The 21,712-nt window shown below is 55.5% G+C and overlaps 4 protein-coding genes across 4 annotated transcripts in view; 2 read left to right on the top strand and 2 right to left on the bottom strand.

Annotated features, from left to right (window-relative positions):
- The window catches only part of MAM_02631 (Amino acid adenylation), a gene marked incomplete at both ends in the record, with an annotated part of 28,515 nt that extends 13,095 nt beyond the window's left edge, over positions 1-15,420 (bottom strand). Inside the window, 3 exons of the mRNA XM_040821430.1 lie at positions 51-4,898; positions 5,020-10,932; positions 10,993-15,420. Coding sequence (XP_040680844.1) covers positions 51-4,898; positions 5,020-10,932; positions 10,993-15,420 — 15,189 coding nt within the window. The remainder of the gene's footprint in view (positions 1-50; positions 4,899-5,019; positions 10,933-10,992) is intronic.
- A 907-nt stretch (positions 15,421-16,327) lies between these two features.
- On the top strand, positions 16,328-17,488 carry MAM_02630 (Phytanoyl-CoA dioxygenase; the record flags this gene model as incomplete). Its single annotated transcript, XM_040821429.1, has 4 exons — positions 16,328-16,483; positions 16,534-16,926; positions 17,036-17,227; positions 17,291-17,488. 4 exons carry the CDS (start codon positions 16,328-16,330, stop codon positions 17,486-17,488), a joined length of 939 nt encoding a protein of 312 aa, XP_040680843.1.
- Positions 17,489-18,183: 695 nt separating this feature from the next.
- On the top strand, positions 18,184-19,473 carry MAM_02629 (Pyridoxal phosphate-dependent transferase, major domain protein; the record flags this gene model as incomplete). Its single annotated transcript, XM_040821428.1, has 1 exon — positions 18,184-19,473. One exon carries the CDS (start codon positions 18,184-18,186, stop codon positions 19,471-19,473), a length of 1,290 nt encoding a protein of 429 aa, XP_040680842.1.
- Positions 19,474-20,023: 550 nt separating this feature from the next.
- Positions 20,024-21,179, bottom strand: MAM_02628 (Oxoglutarate/iron-dependent oxygenase; the record flags this gene model as incomplete). The annotated part of the gene is made up of 3 exons (XM_040821427.1): positions 20,024-20,674; positions 20,748-20,912; positions 20,991-21,179. 3 exons carry the CDS (start codon positions 21,177-21,179, stop codon positions 20,024-20,026), a joined length of 1,005 nt encoding a protein of 334 aa, XP_040680841.1.
- Positions 21,180-21,712: the final 533 nt, after the last annotated feature.

Below are 21,712 nucleotides of genomic sequence, written 5' to 3'. Positions count from 1 at the left end.
TGAAGCATATCCGAAATAGAGTTGCCGCCCTCCAGGTCCATTTTGCTTACAAGGATATTGATGAAGGGACCGATAGCCTCATCTATTCCATCTATCGGCATGTTTCGTCCGGTCACTAAATAGCCGAAGCAGACGGCATCGGATGCGGTGTAGGCTCTCAGAACCAAGCCCCAAGCCAGCTGGACCAGGTTAAACAGGGTGGCTCCATTCAATTCACAGAAGACTTGCAGTGTGCGGATATTTTCAAGTTTCCGGGTGACATAGTCCACCGAATTCTGATGATTTGGATTTGAAGTATGGTTCGAGGTGGGAAGGGTACAGTGATCTGACCCCTTTAGGTAGGTAGCCCAGTATTGGGTGGCTGCTCCGTCGGGAAGATCGTGAACATAAGAGATGTAATCTCTCAGTGTTGCTACAGGGCCGGAGAAATTTCGGTCTTCATAAGCATAGGCAAGTTGCTGCTCAAGCAAACTCGTTGAAAAACCATCCACCAGAGCATGAAAAATGCGAAGCTCACACAGGAGCGAGTCGATTTCACGAGACACAATGAACTGCCACGGATGGGATGCTGTGATGCCACAGAGCCCCCGAGGGACTGGAGAGTTTATACCACCAGATTCGAAAAGTATGACATCGCCGGCTGAATGACTCAGCACCACTTGGTCCCATAGCTGGCCTGAATGGCTCTCCACAAAGATGGTGCGGAGAATGGGATTTTGATCAACAACCCTGTGCCATGAGTGTATGAAGCGCTCAACATCGATTCCCTTCGTACTTCGAACTTCCCATGTAGTACTGGTAATGTATTGCGCTGCATTCTTGGCTTGACTAAGGAGCATGCCCTGTTGAATGCTCGAACACGGGAAAGCATCCTCGATCTCTGTTATGTCGTGTACCCCCGCCACGGCAGCGAGCTTATCGACTAGATACTCCAGACCACTGTAGCTGATTTGTAGGAGAGGGAAGTCGGCAAGTGTGAGCTGCCTCTGTATAGACTGAAGCGTCGCGCACGCCTCATGCAATGTAGCTTCAAACAATAAACTCCACTGCCGAATGCGATCTTGGGGAATAGCTTGGTGATAAAAGGTCTCCACCTGCAACTGTCCACGCTGTACTACAGCAGAGATTTCAAACAGTTCAAACCGTGTAGCAGTAGCTGCCGCGTCAAATCGCGTGTACTGGCTGTCAGCTACGCGGAAAAGTCCCTGGTGCTGTTCCAGCTGTTGGAATGATCCAGCATAGTTGAATACCATCTCAAAGGGCAACTCTAGCGGAAGTTGGTTACGTCCTTCTGGATGTAGGAATTGGGATGCAAAATAGGCCCATCCATTGTTCCGGAGTTCGCGTCTCCCATCTTTGGTACGTTTCACGACCTCGATAAGGCTATGCGTGGGCCGAATGGTGGCTGGCGTGGGCCATATGGTGGTGAACCATCCTACCGTTCGTGACAAGTCGATAGAAGAATCCCATGCTTTTCTTCCATGGCCTTCACTATGGATGACAGGAGGTGGTCGATCTGGAAACTGTTTCATGAATGAGAAGACGAGCGCAGCCTGAATGATCTCCACGGGCCTTGTCCGCAACGCATCATTAGCGTTGCCCAGAAGATTCGCGGTCACCTCTGCGTCCAAAGTAAAGCCGACAGAGACAGCATCCGAGCAATTGTTGGATCGATTCGTCAAGCCCCAATAATCCATACATGAGAAGGTCGTTGAAGGGCAGACATGGTCCTCGGTGGGTGTTGGGTATGTTTTTCGAGGAGGCAGCTGTTCACGGACATGCTGGGCCTGGAGATGGCACCACGACTGAAATGACAGGGATGATTCAATGTCACGGAGCCCATGAATAGCAGGGGCGGGCGATGCTTCCAAGAGCTCCTCCAGGTCGCCGAGGATAATTCGCCACGAGACATGGTCTACCACGAGGTGGTGTGCTACTAGAAGAAGGTATTGTCCTTGACCGTGGACCTGAAAGAGGTCAACTGCTAGCAAAGGACCACTCACGATATCCAGGCTTTGCTGGCTCTTCACTGCACAGGGCTCAATGGACGCCGTATTAGCCACTTCGTGGGACTTGAATGAAAAGGACGAGGACGGGGACGACTCGGACGTTATGCTCTGCGTCCACCGGCCACATGCGTCTTGACTGAATCGAGCGCGTAGCATCACGTGATGTCTCACCACCTCACGGACCGCCGCCTCCAAGTCCCCCACAGAAACATGTCTTTGAAGAGAGAGGAAGAAACTTTGATTGTAGTGGCTATGGCATTCCTGCGGCACAACCTCAAAAAACATCTCTTGGATCGGAGACAGGGCAAACGATACATCTATCCGCTCACATTGTCGCGGGACCTGAACTGTGGTACTCTTGGCTCGCAACGCCAGTTTCTCAATAGTGTTTTGGGTCAGGACGTCTTCAACAGAGATGGCAATCTGAAGCGCACTCGCACGCGCCACGAGCGACATGGCGCTGATGGAATCAACTCCGAGTGCGAGAAAGCTGTCGTCAATGCTGATCTCGTCAACAGTTGTGTTCAAAACCTTGGCGCACAACATCTGCAAAGCCCGCTGCATATTTGTTTCCGGTGCTCGCTTGGTACTGCGAGCGTTGGCGAATGTTTCGATGTCCTTTCGACTCAAACTTCTGCCCAGGTCCTTCAGCATCTCACGGTTTACCTTTCCCGATAGAGACAGCGCAATGCGATTCACGGGCAAGAAAAGGCTGGGGATCATGTATGGCGGAATCGTGTCGCGCAGCTTGGACTGGGTCGTCTGAACATCGGCAAGAAATGCGGCTGTTGGCGGAAGCAGGCTCATCTCCAGTGATGGTAAGTGACCGTTACAGGACTCCTGCAAATGCGAGACTTCCAAGAAGGCCGTAAGAATGGGCTTGCCCTGTTGTTCATCGAGATGGAGAACTTCCGCCGCAACCTTGGTCGCCTCGGGGAACAACCGACGCACATGGTGTTCGACTTCGCCCAGTTCAATCCGTTGACCGTGAACTTTGACCTGAAAATCCTTGCGGCCGATGTATCTCAGATTTCCCGTCGGTAGCAGCTGCACGAGGTCGCCGGTTTTATACACAAGACCTTCTTCGCCGCGAAGTCTCTGGAGCCATCGCATCGATGGGACAAACACAGATGCAGTCTGCTCTGGGGCGTTGAGGTATCCTCGTCCGACAATTGGGCCCTCGATGATGAGCTCGCCCGTCGCGCCAATCGGAACGAGTCGCTGCTCGTCAGCAGGATCTACAACCCAACAAACGCCTCCCGTGCCCTCACCGAGCACCTGAGGGTCATGATCTAGGTTCACCGGATTTTGTCCAGTTGCGGTACAGGAGCATTCGGCAGGCCCGTACAAATTAATGAGACGAACTTTGTCTTGCCATTTCCTAACATCTGCTCGGGTCATGACCTCACCGCTCATGACGAGAGTCTGTAGACGAGATACATCGCCGACATCAAGCATTCTCGCCACAGAGGGTGTAAGTTCCGCAAAGTTTGCACCTGATTCTCTCAATGAAGCCGGGAGGTCATTCCTTACACGCTCGCTATGGGGAATGAAGATGGATCCTCCGTGCATCAAAGGAAGTAGATGATCGGTGATGCTGACATCGAAGGCATAGGATGCGAATTGGAAGACCCGTGTGTTCTGGTCCATACCCACAAGTCGCCCAGCCGCCATGCCGCTGGTACAAAATGAAGAGTGCTCGATGAGAATACACTTTGGTGTTCCCGTAGATCCACTAGTGAAGACGCAGAAGGCAACTTGCCTGGGATGAGAAACTGCAATTGGGAGAATCGCTCCGTTGGAGAGACCAGACGAGGGAAGACTTTGCCTTGAGAAGATCACTACTTGTGCCTTTGGGGCCAGTGTAGGTACCAGATCCGCATGTTCCGCCGAGACTACAATGGCTTGTGGCTCAACAGCATCGCAGATCGATCTCAGGCGGGCGGCTGGCTGCGCAGGGTCCAGCAGAAGAAATGCACATCCAGCTCGCATCACACCAAGTAGCGCAATCGCTGTGTTCATGGACTTCTCCAACAAAATAGGGACAATAATCTCTGGCTTCACTCGGCCCGATGAGAGCAGATGAGCTGATAAGCAATGAGAAAGGGAGTCCAGCTCGCGGTATGTTAGCATCCCATCCCACGCGTCCACGGCAACGGCGTCTGGTGTGTTCTCGCTGTGGGATAAAATGAAATCATGTATGCAAGAATGAATACGTGGCGGGAGATGGGCATTCCATTCTAGGAGAGATTGCATGCCGTGTGAACTAATCTCCTTGAGGTCCCTCAGAAACATGGCGTTATCCATGACTCGTGAAATAGCTTCGGACATCTGGAACAGCATCATTTGCATGACCGCAGGGTCAGTGATACGGCTATCAAACGCGGCTCGGAACTTGATTGAAGATGGAGCCAGGTCGCAAGTGAGATTGATGGCGTACGAGGAAAATGCCCTCTCGTCGTAAGCATACTCATAGGCCACGGAGAAGTCTGACGGTTCAGAATTTTCTTCATTCATCCACTGAATGACGAGCAAACTTTGGAACTGGCATGCCAAGGCAGCCTCAGGACTGAGGGAGCGAATGGACTGGAGCCCAGCCTGCTCGAATCCTATCATTTGGGTTCCACGTGCTCGAAGGTCTGCCAGCGCATCTTTTGTACGCATGTTGGGATCGACGTGAACGCGAATGGGCACCGTGGCAATGGTTGGACCTGTCATGCTCTCAATGCCTGGGACTGGAGCGCTGCGTCCAGCGACGGTGGCGCCAAAAACTACCTCGTCCGAGCTGCTGTAGCTAGAGATCACCGTTGCCCAAGCTAGGCGAACAATGGTGGAAATGGTGAAGTCAGGACAGCCCGCGGAGGAGGAGCGTGTGTTCGAGGAAGCCATCTATGGATGGAACACAGTGAGCTGATGGCAGTGGCGGGAATTGTCCACAGGAAAGGCCCTCAAACTCTCTTCTCCAGAACTCGGAACTAATGCCATCATCGGCGCGGCAAACATAATTCACGAACCCATTGAACGGACGGGGAGATAACGTCAGGCCAAGGTAGGCTGTTTGCAGATCCTGGACAAGGAGAGGGATAGACCATCCGTCATACAAGGCGTGGTGCAATGTCAACACTAGCCACCACCCGCCTTGCTTAGAATCTTGCGCAATGGAAGCTTTGGCTAAAGGCCCTCCCAGACCTATTGATAGAGGAGCTCCTGCTCCGAGGTACTCGTCTAAGTCAGCTGCTTCGTTCCACTCGACTTCAGAATCTAGTACGGCTTGGTACAGTCTTCCATCGGCATCTTGGATGAGTCGAGTACGTAGAATGACATTGGCTTCCACGGTCGACTCCCAAGCCCTCTTCAGGCTGATGAGGTCGACATTAGACGGCAGCCGCACAGGAAAAAATCCCTGGTACGCCCTCCTTTGCTTCAAGCTTAACGCCAGCAACCCAGCCTGGAGGGCGGTCGCGGGATAGATGTCTTGGATCCGTTCAAGGGAAATGGAACAAGAGCTGGCCGCGAGGGAGAGAAGCCGAGCTGTTTCCTTCTCACTCGGCAGGAGAGAAAATGGAGAGACTGTCCATTCTGTGGAATCCTCTTCACTACGCTTCATCTTTTGGGCCAGCGCTGCGAGGGTCGACTCGTTGAAGATGTCTACGACATCCACAGACCAACCGCTTTGACGGGCGTCTCCAACAAACCGGATAGCTGAGATTGAGTCTCCTCCATGCTCGAAAAAGGTATCGTCCATTCCGATATCCTCAAGCGGCACCTTCAATACGCGGCCGGAAATGGATTGGACAAGGCGCTCCATCTCGGTGGCCGGGGCTCGTTTGACTCTGCTTGCCGCCATGAAGAATCTTTTTTCTTCTCGCACAAGACGCGAGGCAGCTTGCCGTACAATTTCTCGTTCCGTTTTACAAGAAGACGATAGAGGAATTTTCACCATGGGGATAAAGATTGACGGCACCATGGCGGATGGAAGCTTCCTGCGCAGTTGAGTTACTACAGCCTGAACCTCGGCTCTGAACGCATCATTAGGCCGGCTGAAGAGTTTGTGCTGAAGGATTTCTCCCTTCAGATCATGATAGTCGCTGATAATTTCGATGAAGGCCATCAAGACGGGTTTTTCATCATTACTCATGGGAACAATCAGATCCACCATCAGTCGCGTAGCCTGCGGGAAACACTCCTTCAAATGATACTCGATTTCCCCCAACTCAAGTCGCTGGCCTCTAACTTTGACCTGCGTGTCTTTGCGGCCGACATAGCGCATCGATCCGTCATCCGGGTGATACTGAACCAGATCCCCTGTTTTGTAAAACCTCCGTGGACCGGATTGGGGTGGAAACCTGCGAACCCACGCGGGGTCCTGGATAAAGGCAGCAGAAGTTTTCTGTTCATTCTTCAAATACCCTCGACTCAAGATTGGGCCCTCAACTAATAGTTCACCAACTGTGCCAATTGGGGCCAGCTTGTCGTGGTCCCTCTGGTCGACGATCCAGCCAATGCTTCCGGTAGCAGTACCTATGTTGGAATGGTCCGTTGCATTCGTGATGGAGGCATTGACGAAGCAGTCAACGGAGCATTCCGCAGGTCCATACGCGTTGATCAGCTTCACCGAGTCAGCCCAGGTGCTCACCAGACCTGCCGTCATCGGTTCTCCGCTAAGCACAAGAGTATGCAAGCCAGGAACATCTCTCGGCTGCAGAAGCTCAGCTAGCGACGGTGTGATATGCATGTAGTTGGCTTGGAGCTCTTTCACGGCCAAAGCAAGGTTGTTTTCCCGCTGCGAAGAATGTGGAATGCAGACACAGCCGCCAGCAAGAAGAGTCGCTAGATGGTCGGAGACACTAACGTCAAAGGCATACGAAGCCACTTGGAGAGCTCGTGTAGTACTATTGATGCCCATAGGCCCTATGAGGGCTTGCATACTCGTAAGCAATGCCGCATGCTCAATAACGACACCTTTGGGAGTGCCAGTGGTACCGCTGGTGAAAACTGCATAGGCCGTGTTACTCGGCTTGACATCAGACGACGTCCATAGTTCGGCTTTTGTTGATTTACGATCCGCCGTCTTTTCCCATTCCGCACGATCCAGGAGGATGACTGCCTTGGTCATGTTCATCGCACCATTGGAAAGCGAGGTAGACGTGAGCAGAACAGGAGCATCCAGCTGACTATAGATACGTTTCAGACGATCGAGAGGATGCGCAGGATCCATTAACACAAATGCGCCGCCGGCGAGCATGATTGCGAGCATGGCAATAGGCGTCCACATGCACTTCTCCAGATACACGGGGACGAGGACATCTGGCCCTACTCCTTGCTGGACTAGAAACTCAGCGAGCTGAGAGGACAAGCTGCCCAGCTCGCCGTAGGACAGGTTACCATCCCATGAACACACGGCGGGTGCCTGCGACCGGCTTTTGAAATAATCTCCTATCACCCCGTGCACCATGCCATCAACCTGCTGAGGGATATATTTGTTCCAAACCTGGAGCTGATAGATGGTCTCCGGCCCGACCATGTCAATATCAGAAACTTTCAGGCATTGCTCTTCCGCTATTTGTAGGATCGCCCGTCCCAGATGATAGGATAAAGTTTCGGTCTCTGCTCTACTCAGTACTTCCGAATCGAAGGATGCCTGGATCAAAATATGGTCTCCGTTCAGATTGCAGAGAAGAGTCAAAGGATACGTGTTGATAGCGGCGATGTTTTCCGTAAACCGCTGAACCTCATGCAGAAGCTTTGGCTGGTAGAAGCTTTGCTGCTGTTGGATGACGAGAAGGTTCTGGAATTGACAGGCGGCGGCAGCGTCTGCTCCTAGAGCCTTGATGTTGTGTAGACCAGTTGCTTCGTACGGGATCATGTCAATGGTTCGGGCCTGTACGTTCTCCAATGACGCCTGCACAGACTCCTCAGGATTTACACGCACTCGAAAGGGGACTGTCGCCATGGTAGGGCCCGTCATCTGCTCAATGTCTCCGACAGGCGCGCTACGTCCGGCAACAGTCGCCCCAAAGACGACATCACCTGAATCGGTGTGCTTGGACAGCACCACGGCCCAGGCGAGGCGGACTATGGTGGAAAGGGTGAACTTCGAGCTCATGGTTGGAGTTTCCAGCCTGTGCTCTACAAGCTGCAGAGTAGTCGCTTTGTCGGTACGGTTGAGCTGAACCGAGGGCGCAGGAAACACGCCGCAGTTCAAATCTGCGAACTGGGAGCGCCAAAATTTGCTACATGCCGATCGATCCACATGGTTCAGATATTCAATAAAGCCTGTGAACGGCCGGGACTTCAAACTCTGGCCAGTATAAGCCGACTCCAACTGCTCAAGGAGAAGCGTCATGGACCAGCCGTCATATACGGCATGGTGAATGTTGAGGACGAAAAAGGCCTCAGACTCACTCGAGACGATCAAACACTGCAGCAGCGGGCTTCCGAGTGCGATTCTGGTCTCCTTTATGGCATTCATGGACTCCTCGAAACCGCAGGACTGTATGATGCAGGTAGGGCCATGCTTCAAAACCACCTGAAACCCACGGACGGACTGAGACTGGATGATCCGTGTGCGCAAGATTGGGTTGGCAGCAACAACCATGTCCCATGCGGCTGCGAGACGAGGAAGGTCGACGCCGGGATCGATACGATGCTGGTACTGCGCCACATAGGAGCCTTGCTGTTTGATAGTGAGACTCATAAGGCCTTCCTGAAGCGCTGTGCAGGGATAAATGTCCTCTATCTCGTCGAAGGATGCCTGGCACTCGGTCATCGCCATCTTCCTGAGCGTTCCGAGCTTCTCTTCGGGGGGTATCAGGCTGAATGGAGCAGCACCTTGAGCGGATGATCGGGGCAGACGCCGCAGCTCCTTGGCAAGACTTGATAGGGTTGGCCTAGTGAATATGTCGGAAACCACCAGGCTGTAACCTGCTGCGCGAGTGAGGCGGACAATCTTCATGGCCGTGATGGAGTCACCCCCGAGCTGGAAGACATTATCACTCACGCCTATCCTTTCCGTCGACAGGTCAAGCGCTGTAGCCCAGAGGCCCTGCATGAGCTCCTCATTTGACGTTGTAGGCTGCATCTTTCCGTTAGCTCCCCCGAAGTCCACCAGGGCCTCGAGTTCGCCGCGAGATAACCGCGAGGCAGCTACTCGAATGAATCGACGGTCAGTCTTTCCAGACTTGGTTCTCGGAATCCTGGAGATCTGAATCAAGAGTTGAGGTATCATGTAGTTGGGGATTGAAACAGGTAGCTTTTTCTGGACTTCTTGCGACAGCGAACGGAAGTTGTCATTGACTGGCATCAAGAACAACCGCTGCCGGTCAGCCTGGCTTGTGTCCGTCTCATCGTTGATAAATGCAATCATGATGCTGGAGCTGACTTGATCGATCGGATGGATTACGTCGACAACGACATTATATCCCGGGGGGAGATGACGCCGAATGTGGAACTCTGCCTCTTCCAGTTCGATTCTGTGACCCCGAAGCTTTATTTGGCTGTCCTTGCGACCCAAATATCGCAGCGAACCGTCCGGATTATAATGCACCAAGTCGCCTGTTCGGTACAACCGACAACCGGCGTAGGGAGAAGGCGTGGGTAGCCAGGATGGTCGAGCAGAAACAAAAGACGTCTTGGTGGCATCAGGCCGACGAAAGTACTCGCGAGCTACGACAGGACCTTCGAACATGAGTTCTCCTATCGCGCCGATAGGCATGGGCCGGTGGATGTTGGATGGATCAACGACCCAGCCAGCACCGCCGACCGCCCGTCCAACTGTGCCCATAGTCCATCGACCGGGATGTACAGGCTGTACGGCGCAGATTGTGCACTCGGTAGGCCCGTACGCGTTGACAAGCCTGACTTTGCTGGACCACGTGTCGGCGATGTCTTGGGGCAGGCTCTCCCCCGTCAGAACCATGGTCCGCACGCCAGGGAAGTCCTTGGGCTGGAAAAGACGAACGAAGGACGGCGTGAAGGCCACCCAGTTGACTTTTGCATCGGAAACGAATGAAGCCAGCTCGTTCATTCTGGCTGTTTGGGACGGGATACAGACACACCCCCCCGAGGCCAGAACGGCAAATATTTCCCAAACACTAACGTCAAAAGTGTACGAGGCGAACTGCAGCGCTCGAGTCTCCCAATTCATGGACAAGCTGTGACTCTGATCACGCAAGCTCGTGCAGAGTCCATCGTGTTGAAGGATGATGCCCTTGGGACGCCCAGCGCTGCCGGAAGTGTAGAGGATGTATGCACCGTTGCTGGGCTGTGCAGGTGAAGCCGGATCCTGGAGTTGTGTGGCAGAGTGCTCAAAGATTTCTGGGGAAATCACAACTTTTTTTGCCGAGGATTGAAAGTCGATGTCCACGGTTGTTGATGAGACGAGGATGACTTCTGGCTCTGCCTCATCAAGCACGGCCTGCATACGCTCGACGGGGGCACTGGGATCCAGGGGCACACATATGCCCCCTGCTCTCAGGACAGCCAGCTTAGAAACAGGCACCCAGACAGACCTCTCGAGACAAATCGGGACGGCCATCTCCGGCCCAACTCCCTGGTCTGTTAGATGTTTAGCCAGCGAGGAGGAATGGTCCCACAACTGTTGATATGTGAGGCTTCCGTCCCATGCGTCAATCGCCAGCCGGTCCGGGTGCGCGACGCACTCTGCCTTGACCAGGTCGTGGATACAGGCTTTCAACGTGGCAACGGGTCGACTATTCCAGTCCATAATCTGGTCCAGGTCTGCGGCGCTGACTAGGTTCATCTCGGACACGGCCACATCCGCCCGGGTCGTAATCTCCCCAAGCACAGCGCTGAAAGTGTGTGTAATGCTGCACGTCAACTCGGGCGGTATCTTATGTCCCCAGTAGGTGAGCGAGACGGCCGCATCACTGCGTCCAGCCTTGACGCTCAAGACTATATCGAACTAATGTAATGGAATCGGTCAGTTCACGTGTGCTTCTCTCGAGCGGTAACGACAGCTAACCTCGGTAGGTTGTTGATCAAGGATCTCGTTGAACTCTATGTTTGCACTGGCACTAGTGGGGATCTGCTTTTGGTAAGTGATGATGGTGTTGAACATTGGTGTACCACGGTTCCCCAGGGCACGATAAATATCGGCCAAAGAGCAGTGTTGGTTAGGAAGACTCTGCATGTACCGATTCCGGCACTCGTGCAAATGCTGCCGAATGCTCAGGTCGCCCTGGAGATCGATTCGGGCGATCAGCATATTGATTAGAGGGCCGACCATATCCTCTACCCCATCTATGGGAACGTCTCGCCCAGATGTCAAGTAGCCAAAGGAAACCGTCTCATTGCCCGTGTAACATTGGAGCACGATGGCCCAGGCCAGCTGCACCACGTTGAAGAGTGTAACACCCTCTTCCTTGCAGAAAGCAAATACTTGGTCAACGTTGTCGATAGCAACATCAAGATCCACAAGCTTATCGACCGCCGGAGCAGACTGTGGAGCCGGAAACGAAGGGAAGTGGCACGGCTCAGTGCCCTCGAGGTAGGTTTTCCAATATTCAAGCACCGTATCACGGGGGACGTGGTTCAGATAGTCCACGTATTGGCTATACAGCGGAGAGTGCCCGTGCAACTGCTCTTTACCATAAGCGCGTTGAATATCCCGGAGCAGCAATTGCATTGACTCGCCGTCCATAAGAGCATGGCTTATCTGAATCTCGCATGTCACATTGCCGTTACTCAGAGGTGTCAGGGCAAGACTCCAGGGGAGTAACGTGCTCCCTCCCAAGACACCAAGAGCCTGGTTCGTGCCGACTTCGATTTCCTCTGGGCCATCCTGGGACACGATGTTGATGGGAAGGGGCGGACTCGTTAACAGAGCTTGGTAATGGGAGCCGTCTTGGCTCTGTACAAACAGAGTCCGCAGTATAGAATGGCTCATCGCCACCTGCCGCCATGCGTCCTGAAGTCTGCGCAGCCCGACTGGAGTCCCATCGCGAGAACGTGCCTCCCATGAGGTACGGGACCAGTAGGCCTTGGGATCCTTGGCTTGACTCAATAACATTCCTTGTTGAATGAAAGAGACTGGATAAATGTCTTCTATGTCAGACACATTGAGGATACCTTGTCGGGATAAAATGTCCGAGGTCAGGGTCTCGAGCTCCTCCGGGGAGACGGACAGCTGCGGGAAGTCGCTGAGTGCCGGCCGAAACGCGAGATTTTCCACTCGCCGCAGAAGCTCGTCCAATGTGTCTTGAGAGAGCCGGATCCACTGGCTAATGGCGCCTTGGTGCAGCACATGTTCCGAATAGACCAGGGAAACAATGAGGGAGCCGCTGGATTTCAACACAGTAAGGTCAAATAGGGCTGGCGGATGCGCTTCGCCGTCATCTAGAGGAGATGATACCCTCCGCAGAAAAGGTTCTCCCGTCTCAGATCTCGGATCGAGGACTTGCTGCTCCTCCTGTTTCCAGCGAAAAATCGCCTCCATCGGGAATGTCTGTCCGGAATAGATGGCATGTTCCTTGGAGGCTTTGCGATAAGCATGCTTCGTTCGGCGCACCATGTCCAACACATCGCCGTCCTGACCCTCTTGCAGTATAATGGGCGCGTAGGTGGTAAACTGGCCAACAACTTGGGAAGTGTCTGCCGTTCGTCCATCGCGTTCGACAAAGGTTTGCAGCCCGTCTCGTTCGGGGAAGGTAGCCCTGAAAGCGTGTAAAACGACGCCCAAGAGCAACTCAGCCAGCTCAGCGCGAAGGGCCTGTTTGCCCCTCTGGGCTAACAAGGCGGTTCTGGAGGAATTTACGTGAAACTCGATGGAAACAGTCCCGCTTGTTTTCGTACTACTTGAATCGACGGATGCCCAAAAATTGGACGGGCACCGCACAACGGGTTGTCCATTAGGTTGCCCGCTTACTCGGGGCTTCGGCTTCATGCCCTCACACCACGACTGGAACGATCCCGTGGCGATGGAAGAGGACGATTCGCCGCCGCCACTCAAACAGCTACTTAGCTCGTTGAGGATGATCCGCCATGAAGGGGCGTCAACAACGATCTGTGGAACCACCAAGAGCAGATGTTGATTATCGTCTTTCTCGACAGTGATTAAATCAGCCAAAAGAATCGGTCCGGTTTCCAAATTAATACGCCCTGGGCGAAGATCAAGTGTGTCTATAGCGGCAGCATGAGTTTGAAAGTGAGAACATTGATACGAGCCCTGGATCAGAGAAGTCACAGTCTGCATTGGTTGGCCGTCTTCTCGAGAGGTAAACCTAGTGGACAAGCTGGGTTGGCGGCGGATGACAGTTTGCAGCCCGGATTCCAACGCCATCAGAGTGATGGGGCTCGCCAGGCGTAGGAGAAGACTCCGTATGAGTAAGCTCTTGTGCTCAAACAGCTCATGCTGTACGGGGGAAAGGGGAAAAGGGAGAGCTGTAGAGGCGGCCCGGGAACCCAACTCGGTGAGGATTCTAGCGTTCAAGCCAGCAATTGAAGGGTATTGGAAAATCTCCTGGGTCGTGATAGACAGGCCCCGACGTCGACAATGGGCGCTGAGCTGCATGGCCGAGATGGAATCGCCTCCTCTGCGGAAAAAGGAATCATGCAGACCGAGCTCCTCGGCCTGCAGTCCTAGTATGTGAGCAAACGATGCTTGGAGCGTCCTTTCGACGTCTGTTTTCGGAGAATAAGGCGTGTCCTTCTGGTGTATCATGTACACCTCAATAGCAGCCCATGGCCGTCCAGAAGCCTCCTCTCGAAGTCGCCTACGATCTGTCTTGCCTGATACGGACAGGGGAACATGGTTCAGCGCGACAAAGGCGCCGGGAATCATGTACGCGGGCACTCGCCCTTTCAGCTCCATCTCGACCTTCTCCATCTGGAGACGAAAAGCGTCTGTGGGCGTGGCCAAGAGCTCAGAGACCGGCGACGCCTCGTCGACCACAGCATCCTGGAGGCGCACGAATGCTACAAGGACGGGCTGCGAAGAAACACCACGGTCTGCCTGGACCACGTCCACAACCACCTGGTCTTGCTCGTGAAGCAGCTCCGCAATATGCCATTCCACTTCGCTCAGCTCAATGCGCTGCCCGCGAATCTTGGCCTGGGTGTCTTTGCGGCCCAGACACTGAAGAGATCCATCAGGCTGGTATTGTGCCAGATCGCCCGTCTTGTACAGGCGAATATGACGGGATTGCTCGCCTCGGAACTGATGCAGCCAAGGCGGGCCAGGCACAAAGGAGGCTGCCGTCAGCTCCTTGTTGCTCAGATAGCCTCGCCCTACACCGGCGCCCTCCAGCACGAGCTCTCCGACGTGGCCGATGGGGAGCAGAATGTTGTGGTCGGCCTGATCCACGATCCAGGCGACACACGCGGCCGCGAAGCCGATGTTGTGCGGGTGTCCATCGCGACGCACGGGAGAGCAAACCACCGAGTACACGGAGCACTCGGCGGTGCCGTACGCGTTGACCAGCAACAACCGGCCGGCCCATTTCTCAAGGTCACTCTGCAGCATTGGCTCGCCGGCGAACTCGAGTGCTCGCAGGCCCGGCAGCGCGTCGACGTCCAGGAGCCGGGCCACGGAAGGCGTCAAGCTTGCGAGATTGGCTCCGTACTGGGCGACGGCAGCAGCAATATCGTTTCTTGTCTGGTCTCGAGACGGGATACACACGCATCCGCCGAAGATCCAAGTCCGGAGGAAGTCCATGATTGTCGGGTCGAACGCAAACGAAGCAAATTGGAAGGCCCTTGTCCGGGAGCTCATGGCCAGAGCCCGCCCCGATGCCTCAGCTGCCGCGCAGAGGGAGGCATGCTCGTTCACCGCGCCTTTCGGTTTCCCCGTGGACCCAGAAGTGAACACGACATATAACGCACTGGAACCCGTTACGGGCGACGCCCTCCACGCCTCAACGCTGCCCCGAGGCCATTGCTGCGACTGCGTCTCCCCAACCAAGACGACGACGGCTTCGTCTACCAGTCGTCGCGCCTCGTCCTGAAGCCCGCTAGCGGCCAGCACAATCCTCGCACGCGCCTCCTGGCAGATCTCGCGCAGACGCGGCAAAGGGTGCGAGTCATCCAGCAGCACAAAGGCTGCTCCGGCTCTGATGACGGCAAGAATAGCCACGGCAGTCCATTTCGATTTTTGAAAGTACAAGGGCACAATCATCTCACAGCCAACTCCTCGGGCCACCAGCTCGTCGGCCAGACCGGAGGACAGTTGATCCAGCTCATAGTAGGTCAAATCACCGTCCCAAGAGCAGACGCTGGGGGCAGACGGTTGAACGTCGAAACGCGTCTGGATCAAGTCGTGCACGCGCAGAGTATCGTCCCGGAGGACGCCTTTGCCATTCCACTGTTGTAGTTGCTTGATGTCACTGATATCGGCTTCGGCAACATGACTCTCTGCCGCGTCTCCATTGACGGCCTGCTGCCAGCGAGAGCCCATCTCGACTGTGCTGCTAATAAAACGCTCCTTTGATTCTCCGTCTGTACACGACTCACCTAGTATGCGATTGTATGTGCGCTTACCTAGACGTCTACGAGGCGTGTCTAAGGATGATGTAGTTTACCGGTGTGATGGGCAAAAAAACACTGCCCCGTTGGTTTACCAACATTAGTACATGCAGCGAGAGTAGGCCGGATGGCAAAAGTACCTCATGAAGAAGGTACGGTTCGTCTGCCCAGCTCTTTGCTGGAATTTACGACGGTGCGTGAATGCATTTCGTTTGACCCGAGTTTCTCAGACGCGGGGAAAGCGCATGTAGTCTGGATCCGCAGGACTCCGGACCCTCAATCACATGAAATAACTTATGTAGCAGGGGTAGCTTTGTCGTGAGAATGACGCCCAGACTCGCAAGTGGTACTTGTGACCATGCCGTGTGCTATTTGGATTTTCTTTTTCTTCCACCGTTAATGATCAGTGCTCTTTATACCGCATCTCCAAATAAAGAGGACTAGATGCATCGGATTCAACGTTTTGAGAATCTGACATATCTGCGGGCGTGTTACATCAAGGGCAAACGGAGTTGGTGTGTAGTCAGCATCCAGCACCTCGCCTGGCGATATTGAAGAGACTATCGTGACTCGATGCTATTGTACGTTGTGATTATATTCTTGTGGCTTTTCAATACCTAGTCTGAAACTATCTACTCGCGCTTGCTAGCAAGTGGCGACACACGCAGAGATTCAATGCAACCCTACGTATATGTTATCAAGGGCACAAGCTCAACTATATATGAGGGCCTGGATAACCAAGACAGACGCCGAAAAGGCTCCGCTGTTGCCCGATATCGCCCTGTTCCCCTGTACGCTCGATTATTTCTCGCCGCTGCCTCGACCCAACTTGCCTCGTGATGGCGCGCCGCGTGCCTCTCGACCTTCCAGAGGAAGCTGTCCAAGTGATCAAGGAGGACGGAGGAGTCATCCTCACGGGCTTCGCTTCGGCAAGCCAAGTCGAGCAAGTGAACCGAGATGTCGACGAAATACTGACGAGCAGAAAGAATGACGAGGTACCGAAGACGTGTGTCCCTGCACCCCCGCCACAGCCATCTTTGGGTAGGCTAATCAAGCCCCGTGCTGCCAGGCATTCAAAGCCTCCTTCAACGGACGGATCTACTGCGGTCTCCTGTACGGACTCAGCGAAACGGCACGGGAAGAATGGGTTCTGGACCCCAATCTCCAGTCGATCGTCAATCACTTCCTCCGTACCGTGAACCCCCCCGGGGTGGACAGGAATAGCGCGCCAGGCCGCAGCACGGATGCCATTCTCTCGCAAGCCAACAGCATCCTCACCCTGCCAGGGGGTGCTGGACAGGCCTTGCACCGCGACGACAGCATCTGGCAGAAAGTACACCCCGGCCAAGAGGCGACGGGCTACTGCTTGGGATCGGACCTGGGGCTTGCGCTATTGGTGCCAGGGGTTCCGACGACTCGTGCGAACGGAGCCACGTTGGTAAGTCTCTTGCTCGGGATTCCGCATTTTGACTGATGAAAGGGGGCCAGAAAAAAAGAAAAAAAATCCAAACAAACAAACCAAACAACCACTCATTCTGGTTCTCTAGTTTGTCCCCGGATCCCACCTCTGGGCCGACGCGCGCACCGTCACTGATGACCAAGTCCGGGCCGTGGAGATGCAGCCGGGCGAGGCTTTCCTTTTCCTGGGCTCAGCGCTCCATGGGGGAGGGGCCAATTCCACTCGCAGCCCGCGGCTGCTGCATGCGATCTTCTTCTGCCGCTCGTGGGTCCGCCCCGAGGTAGGTGTCCCCTGCCCGTCGTGCGTTCTGGGTCCGGCCGCTGACCAGGACCTTGCTCCGCAGGCGAATGAGTTTGCGTGGTGGACTGAGCAGGAGGTGGAGAAGTGGTCTGTGGAGGCGCAGAGGCTGGCGGGCTATGTCACGGACAAGATGCTGGGGATTTGCGACGACGGGGATCCCATCGACGCTCTGCGCCGCCACCGGTGCAGACGAGGGGATTCGGAAGGTGGAGTCGCGGCGGGTCCTCACCTCGGTGATTAGCTCACGGGACGGCTCGAGGCCCGGGAGCCCCGCCTCCCCCGCCGGTCGCAGGGTGGGGCAGCAAAGCTTGGCTTATGCAACAAGACGGATTCTGACATGTGCTTGTATGCAGCTAACGGAAACGGAGCCAACGTGCCGAGCACCAACAAACAGATCAGCGTCTAGACTCTAGGCTCTTGTCTATCACGAGCTCTGGATTCAATCAGAAACAGCAGACTTTTTGCACCCCGAAATTATGTCCGGTTTGTCCCAAGTTTGTTCAGGTCGAGGCCTTGGATTCAACAGACCAGCCGACGACCCTCGGCCGACTAATCTCACACCCATCCCCTGTTGTCCTGACTCCTTGATGCGTGATGACATTTCGGACTGCAGCATTACATCCGATCATGTGGCACATGCACCGATGTTAACAGTCCATCTATCCACGGGTTGCCTACAAGACTCGTATGCTGCCGTCAGTCTTGGGGACTGCAGCGTACACGGGTCGCCCACGATGGCTATAAGAAGCAAATCGTGTGCCGAGGAAGGCTCTTTGGTGTTCCAAGAGCAGCGGGACACTTTTTCAAAAACAGCACCCGGAGAGAGAGAAATCATCTGGCCGACACATCCAATACATATATAGTAGTGGGTCATCGATTTTCCTTCCTGACCAGGTGGGGAACAAGTAAATAATTAGAAGTAGATTTTCTTCCGGCATGCTCTCCCGTCGGGCCCGAGAACAAATTCCCCCGTCCGCATTCAATGTCATGTGGGAAGTCATGAAGGACCCGTGGGATGCGTACGAGAACCCCTCCGGATACGTGAATGTGGGCGTAGCGGAGAATCACCTGATGCAGGCCGAGCTGGACGACTATCTCTCTCAACACGTCGACATGCGCGGCTCCGTCCTGACCTACCAGGACGGGCCCATGGGCAGTCGCCGGCTGCGAGCCGCGCTGGCACGCTTCCTCAACCGCCAGCTGCGTCCGTACCGCGCGCTGGACGCGTCCCAAATCATCGTCACCAACGGCGTGTCCAACGCCCTCGAGCACACGTCGTGGGCCTTTGCCAACCCCGGGGACGCCTTCGTCCTGGGCCGCCCGTACTACGGGGCCGTCAACCTCGCGCTCCGGCCGCAGATGCTCACGCTGCCCGTCGCGTTCGGCCAGGTAGACCCGCTGAGCTTGGAGGCCGTCGCGTGCTACGAGGAAGCCATCGTCGCCGCGCGGCAGCAGGGCACCGCCGTCAGGGGGCTGTTGCTGTGCTCGCCGCACAATCCGCTGGGCCAGTGCTACTCCCCCCATGTCCTCGAGGCGTTCCTCAAGCTGTGCGACAGGCACCGGATCCATCTCGTCTGCGACGAGATCTACGCCCTGTCCGTGTGGGCCGGGGCCCCTTTCACCTCGGTGATTGCGCTCCGTCTCGAACAGTTCATCGATCCCGCCCTGGTCCACGTTCTCTGGGGAGTCTCCAAGGACTTTGGCGCCAACGGCTGGCGTCTGGGATGCATCATCTCCCTCTCCAACCGGGCCTTCCACACGGCCATGAACTCGGTCGCCATATACTCGTACGTCTCGTCCATAACCGACCACGTCGTGACGCAGATGATGGAGGACGACGGCTTCGTCGACGGCTACCTGGCCGAAAATCGGCGCCGCCTGGCGTCCATGTACGCCTTTGCGACCGACTTCCTGCGGCGGCACGGGATCCCCTACGCGCCCGGCGTCCACGCCGCCTTCTTCCTGTGGGTTGATCTCGGCCAGGCGTATCGTGATCGGCACCCGGACCGGGCGGAGGAGCCGGGCGTGGTCGAGGAGCTGAAGCAGGCTTTGTGGGCGCACAAGGTCTACTTGGCCTGGGGGGGCAACTTTGACAGCGAATCGCCCGGCATGTTTCGCATCGTGTTTGCGCATCCCCGAGCCTACTTGGAGGAGGCTCTGCGGCGCATCAACCAGGCCCTGGAGCGGGGAGTCCAAGCCGCGACTTGGACAAGCTCGCTCTTGTAACAGACGGGGCGTAGGCAGGCATGTAGCTATGCTGACGGGGCTGGTTGAAGCTGTCGCAGTGGCATTTTCTCGACGAGTACACGGCATCACGGGGCCGTGTTCGTAGAAACCAAATCAGGGGGCCCCCGTCTATCTCGGGGCCATATCGTCCAGCGGGCTAGCATGCCGGCAAGCGAGGCCGTGAGCCGTCGCACAAGCCTTGGAGACCACGCGTGACCCGTGTCCGGGGACTCAATCTTGCACGGGTGGAAGTTGTGCCGTCACCCTTGAAGGCCAACGGTGGCCGATGTCTACCCTGGATGGATTGAAGCAATGCCATGTAGCACACGGCTAGCTGTCTGGGAAAGGTTCCCAGGGCGAATGAAAAAGCAGCATTCTACGTGTATGACCTGCGGTGATTGTCACCATGGTTGGAGCTATGGTGTTGCCCTGCTTGCGCACAACAACCTCGACGTGTTTGTTCACAAAGAATGTAACGTGTTTTGACGGCAAGTAAGCCAGCGAGACGAGAGAAACAAGTGTATCCCCCCCCCGATAACTAGACTACGTACTAGTACGTCAACTTGAGCTTCTTTTGATTGTACTCCCACGCCGTGATGCTGGCGTACTTGGGCTCTGCGCCGCGCGGCAGCAGCTCGGGCAGCGTGCCTACGTGCTGCGAGCGGTTCGGCTTCCCGAAATAAGCCACCGAGTACCTGTCCCGGACCCAGGCGCCGCCGGACCCCGGGGGCAGGACGACGCGGTGGCTCGTGGCGCGGAACTTGTCGTTGGACCAGCGCTGGAGGCAGTCACCAATGTTGACAATCATCTCGGACGCGCCCTCAAACGGCACGGGCAAGTACTGCCCCGGCGCGTCCTGGTCCTCAATCTCCAGGCCGCCGACGGCGTCCTGGAACAGCAGCGTGACGGTCCCGAAGTCGGTGTGTTCCGATATCCGCCTCGCGCCGTGCCGCAGGACCGACTCCTCGCACCCGGGGTAGTGGTTGAGGCGCACCTCTGACGCGTTCTGGTCGCATATGTCGCTGAAGAATGCTGGGCCAAGACCGAGTCCGAGTCCTAGGGCCCGGAGGATCTCCTGGTGGATGTGGTGGAAGCGCTCGTAAAGAGACTCCATGAATGCTCGGAAATTCGGGATATCCTCTTCGTCTGGCCACCTGTTTGGGTAGAGCTCGTCGCGCGCGGGGCCCTGGTCAAAGGATTCCTGCAGAAACGCCGTCAGTCCGATGGTGTGCAGCTCGTGACGTCGAGCCGGGACGTCGGGCCGAGACGGGTACCTTTACGTCATGCACCTCGACGGCGTCTCGGCTGCCCTTCTCGTAGTCCTTGACCTTGGACAGCTTCTCCTGCCCGACGTAGCTGTAGCCGCGGTGCGGGTTTGGCCCGTGGGGATGCGCGGCTTTGGCCTTGGCCGAGAGGGGGAGCGAGAAGAATCGCCTGTTCTAGAGTACGTGGACGACGGGCCCGGTGAGCATTCTGTTGACCGAGACTGAAAATGGGGGCGGAGAGAGATGAGTTACCCATTCAAACGCTTGACGCAGCTCCTCGTCGCTGAGTCCGTGATTGACGAGCTTCACGAATCCCACGGTGCTGAGGCATTCCACGAGATGCCGGCAAAAGAGGTCCTGCCTGCTCAAATCACCGTGGAGGAAGTCGGCAAAGTTCAATGTACGCACAGTCCGGCGGCAGTCAGTCAGTAGGTCGCCCATGTCTTGGAAACACTGCCCCTAGTCCGGGCGGGCGTGAGGGGAGGAGAGATGGCTTGTCGAGAGGGCCGTCTGGTCTGCAGCCGCGTATTCCATGGCATCAGATGAATCCCCTGGTAGATAAGCTATATTTTCGAAGCGACCGGTGCAGAACTGATATGGATGGAGCTCGGGTGTGGAACAAGATCGGGGAGACCCAGCGAGCGGGTTTGTGCGAGACACCAACGAACGCCATTTTGAGACATAACTTCAACGGTATACTCCGTACCGAGTGCATATATGTACTGGGCTTTTCTTAGATAGCCGTCATCCCAACTCCGTCTTCCGAGACATGTGGCGCCACCACCCGTCATGCAGAGCTGTCACACTGCTCGCAAGGGTGACGACGGCAGTCTATTGGGCGTATCCCTTTTTGCATGAGCCAAGGTGACTACCCCATTCTGGGAGCATCTCAAATGGATACTTGGAAAACAAAATGACGTGAAAGTGTCGCCTGGTTGCGAGATTTGCGACGCGTTTGTTCGTGGCATGGTTTG

Source organism: Metarhizium album, assembly GCF_000804445.1.
Source record: "Metarhizium album ARSEF 1941 chromosome Unknown scaffold_4, whole genome shotgun sequence".
NCBI lineage: Eukaryota > Fungi > Ascomycota > Sordariomycetes > Hypocreales > Clavicipitaceae > Metarhizium > Metarhizium album.
This window is presented reverse-complemented; position numbering and strand designations above follow the sequence as displayed.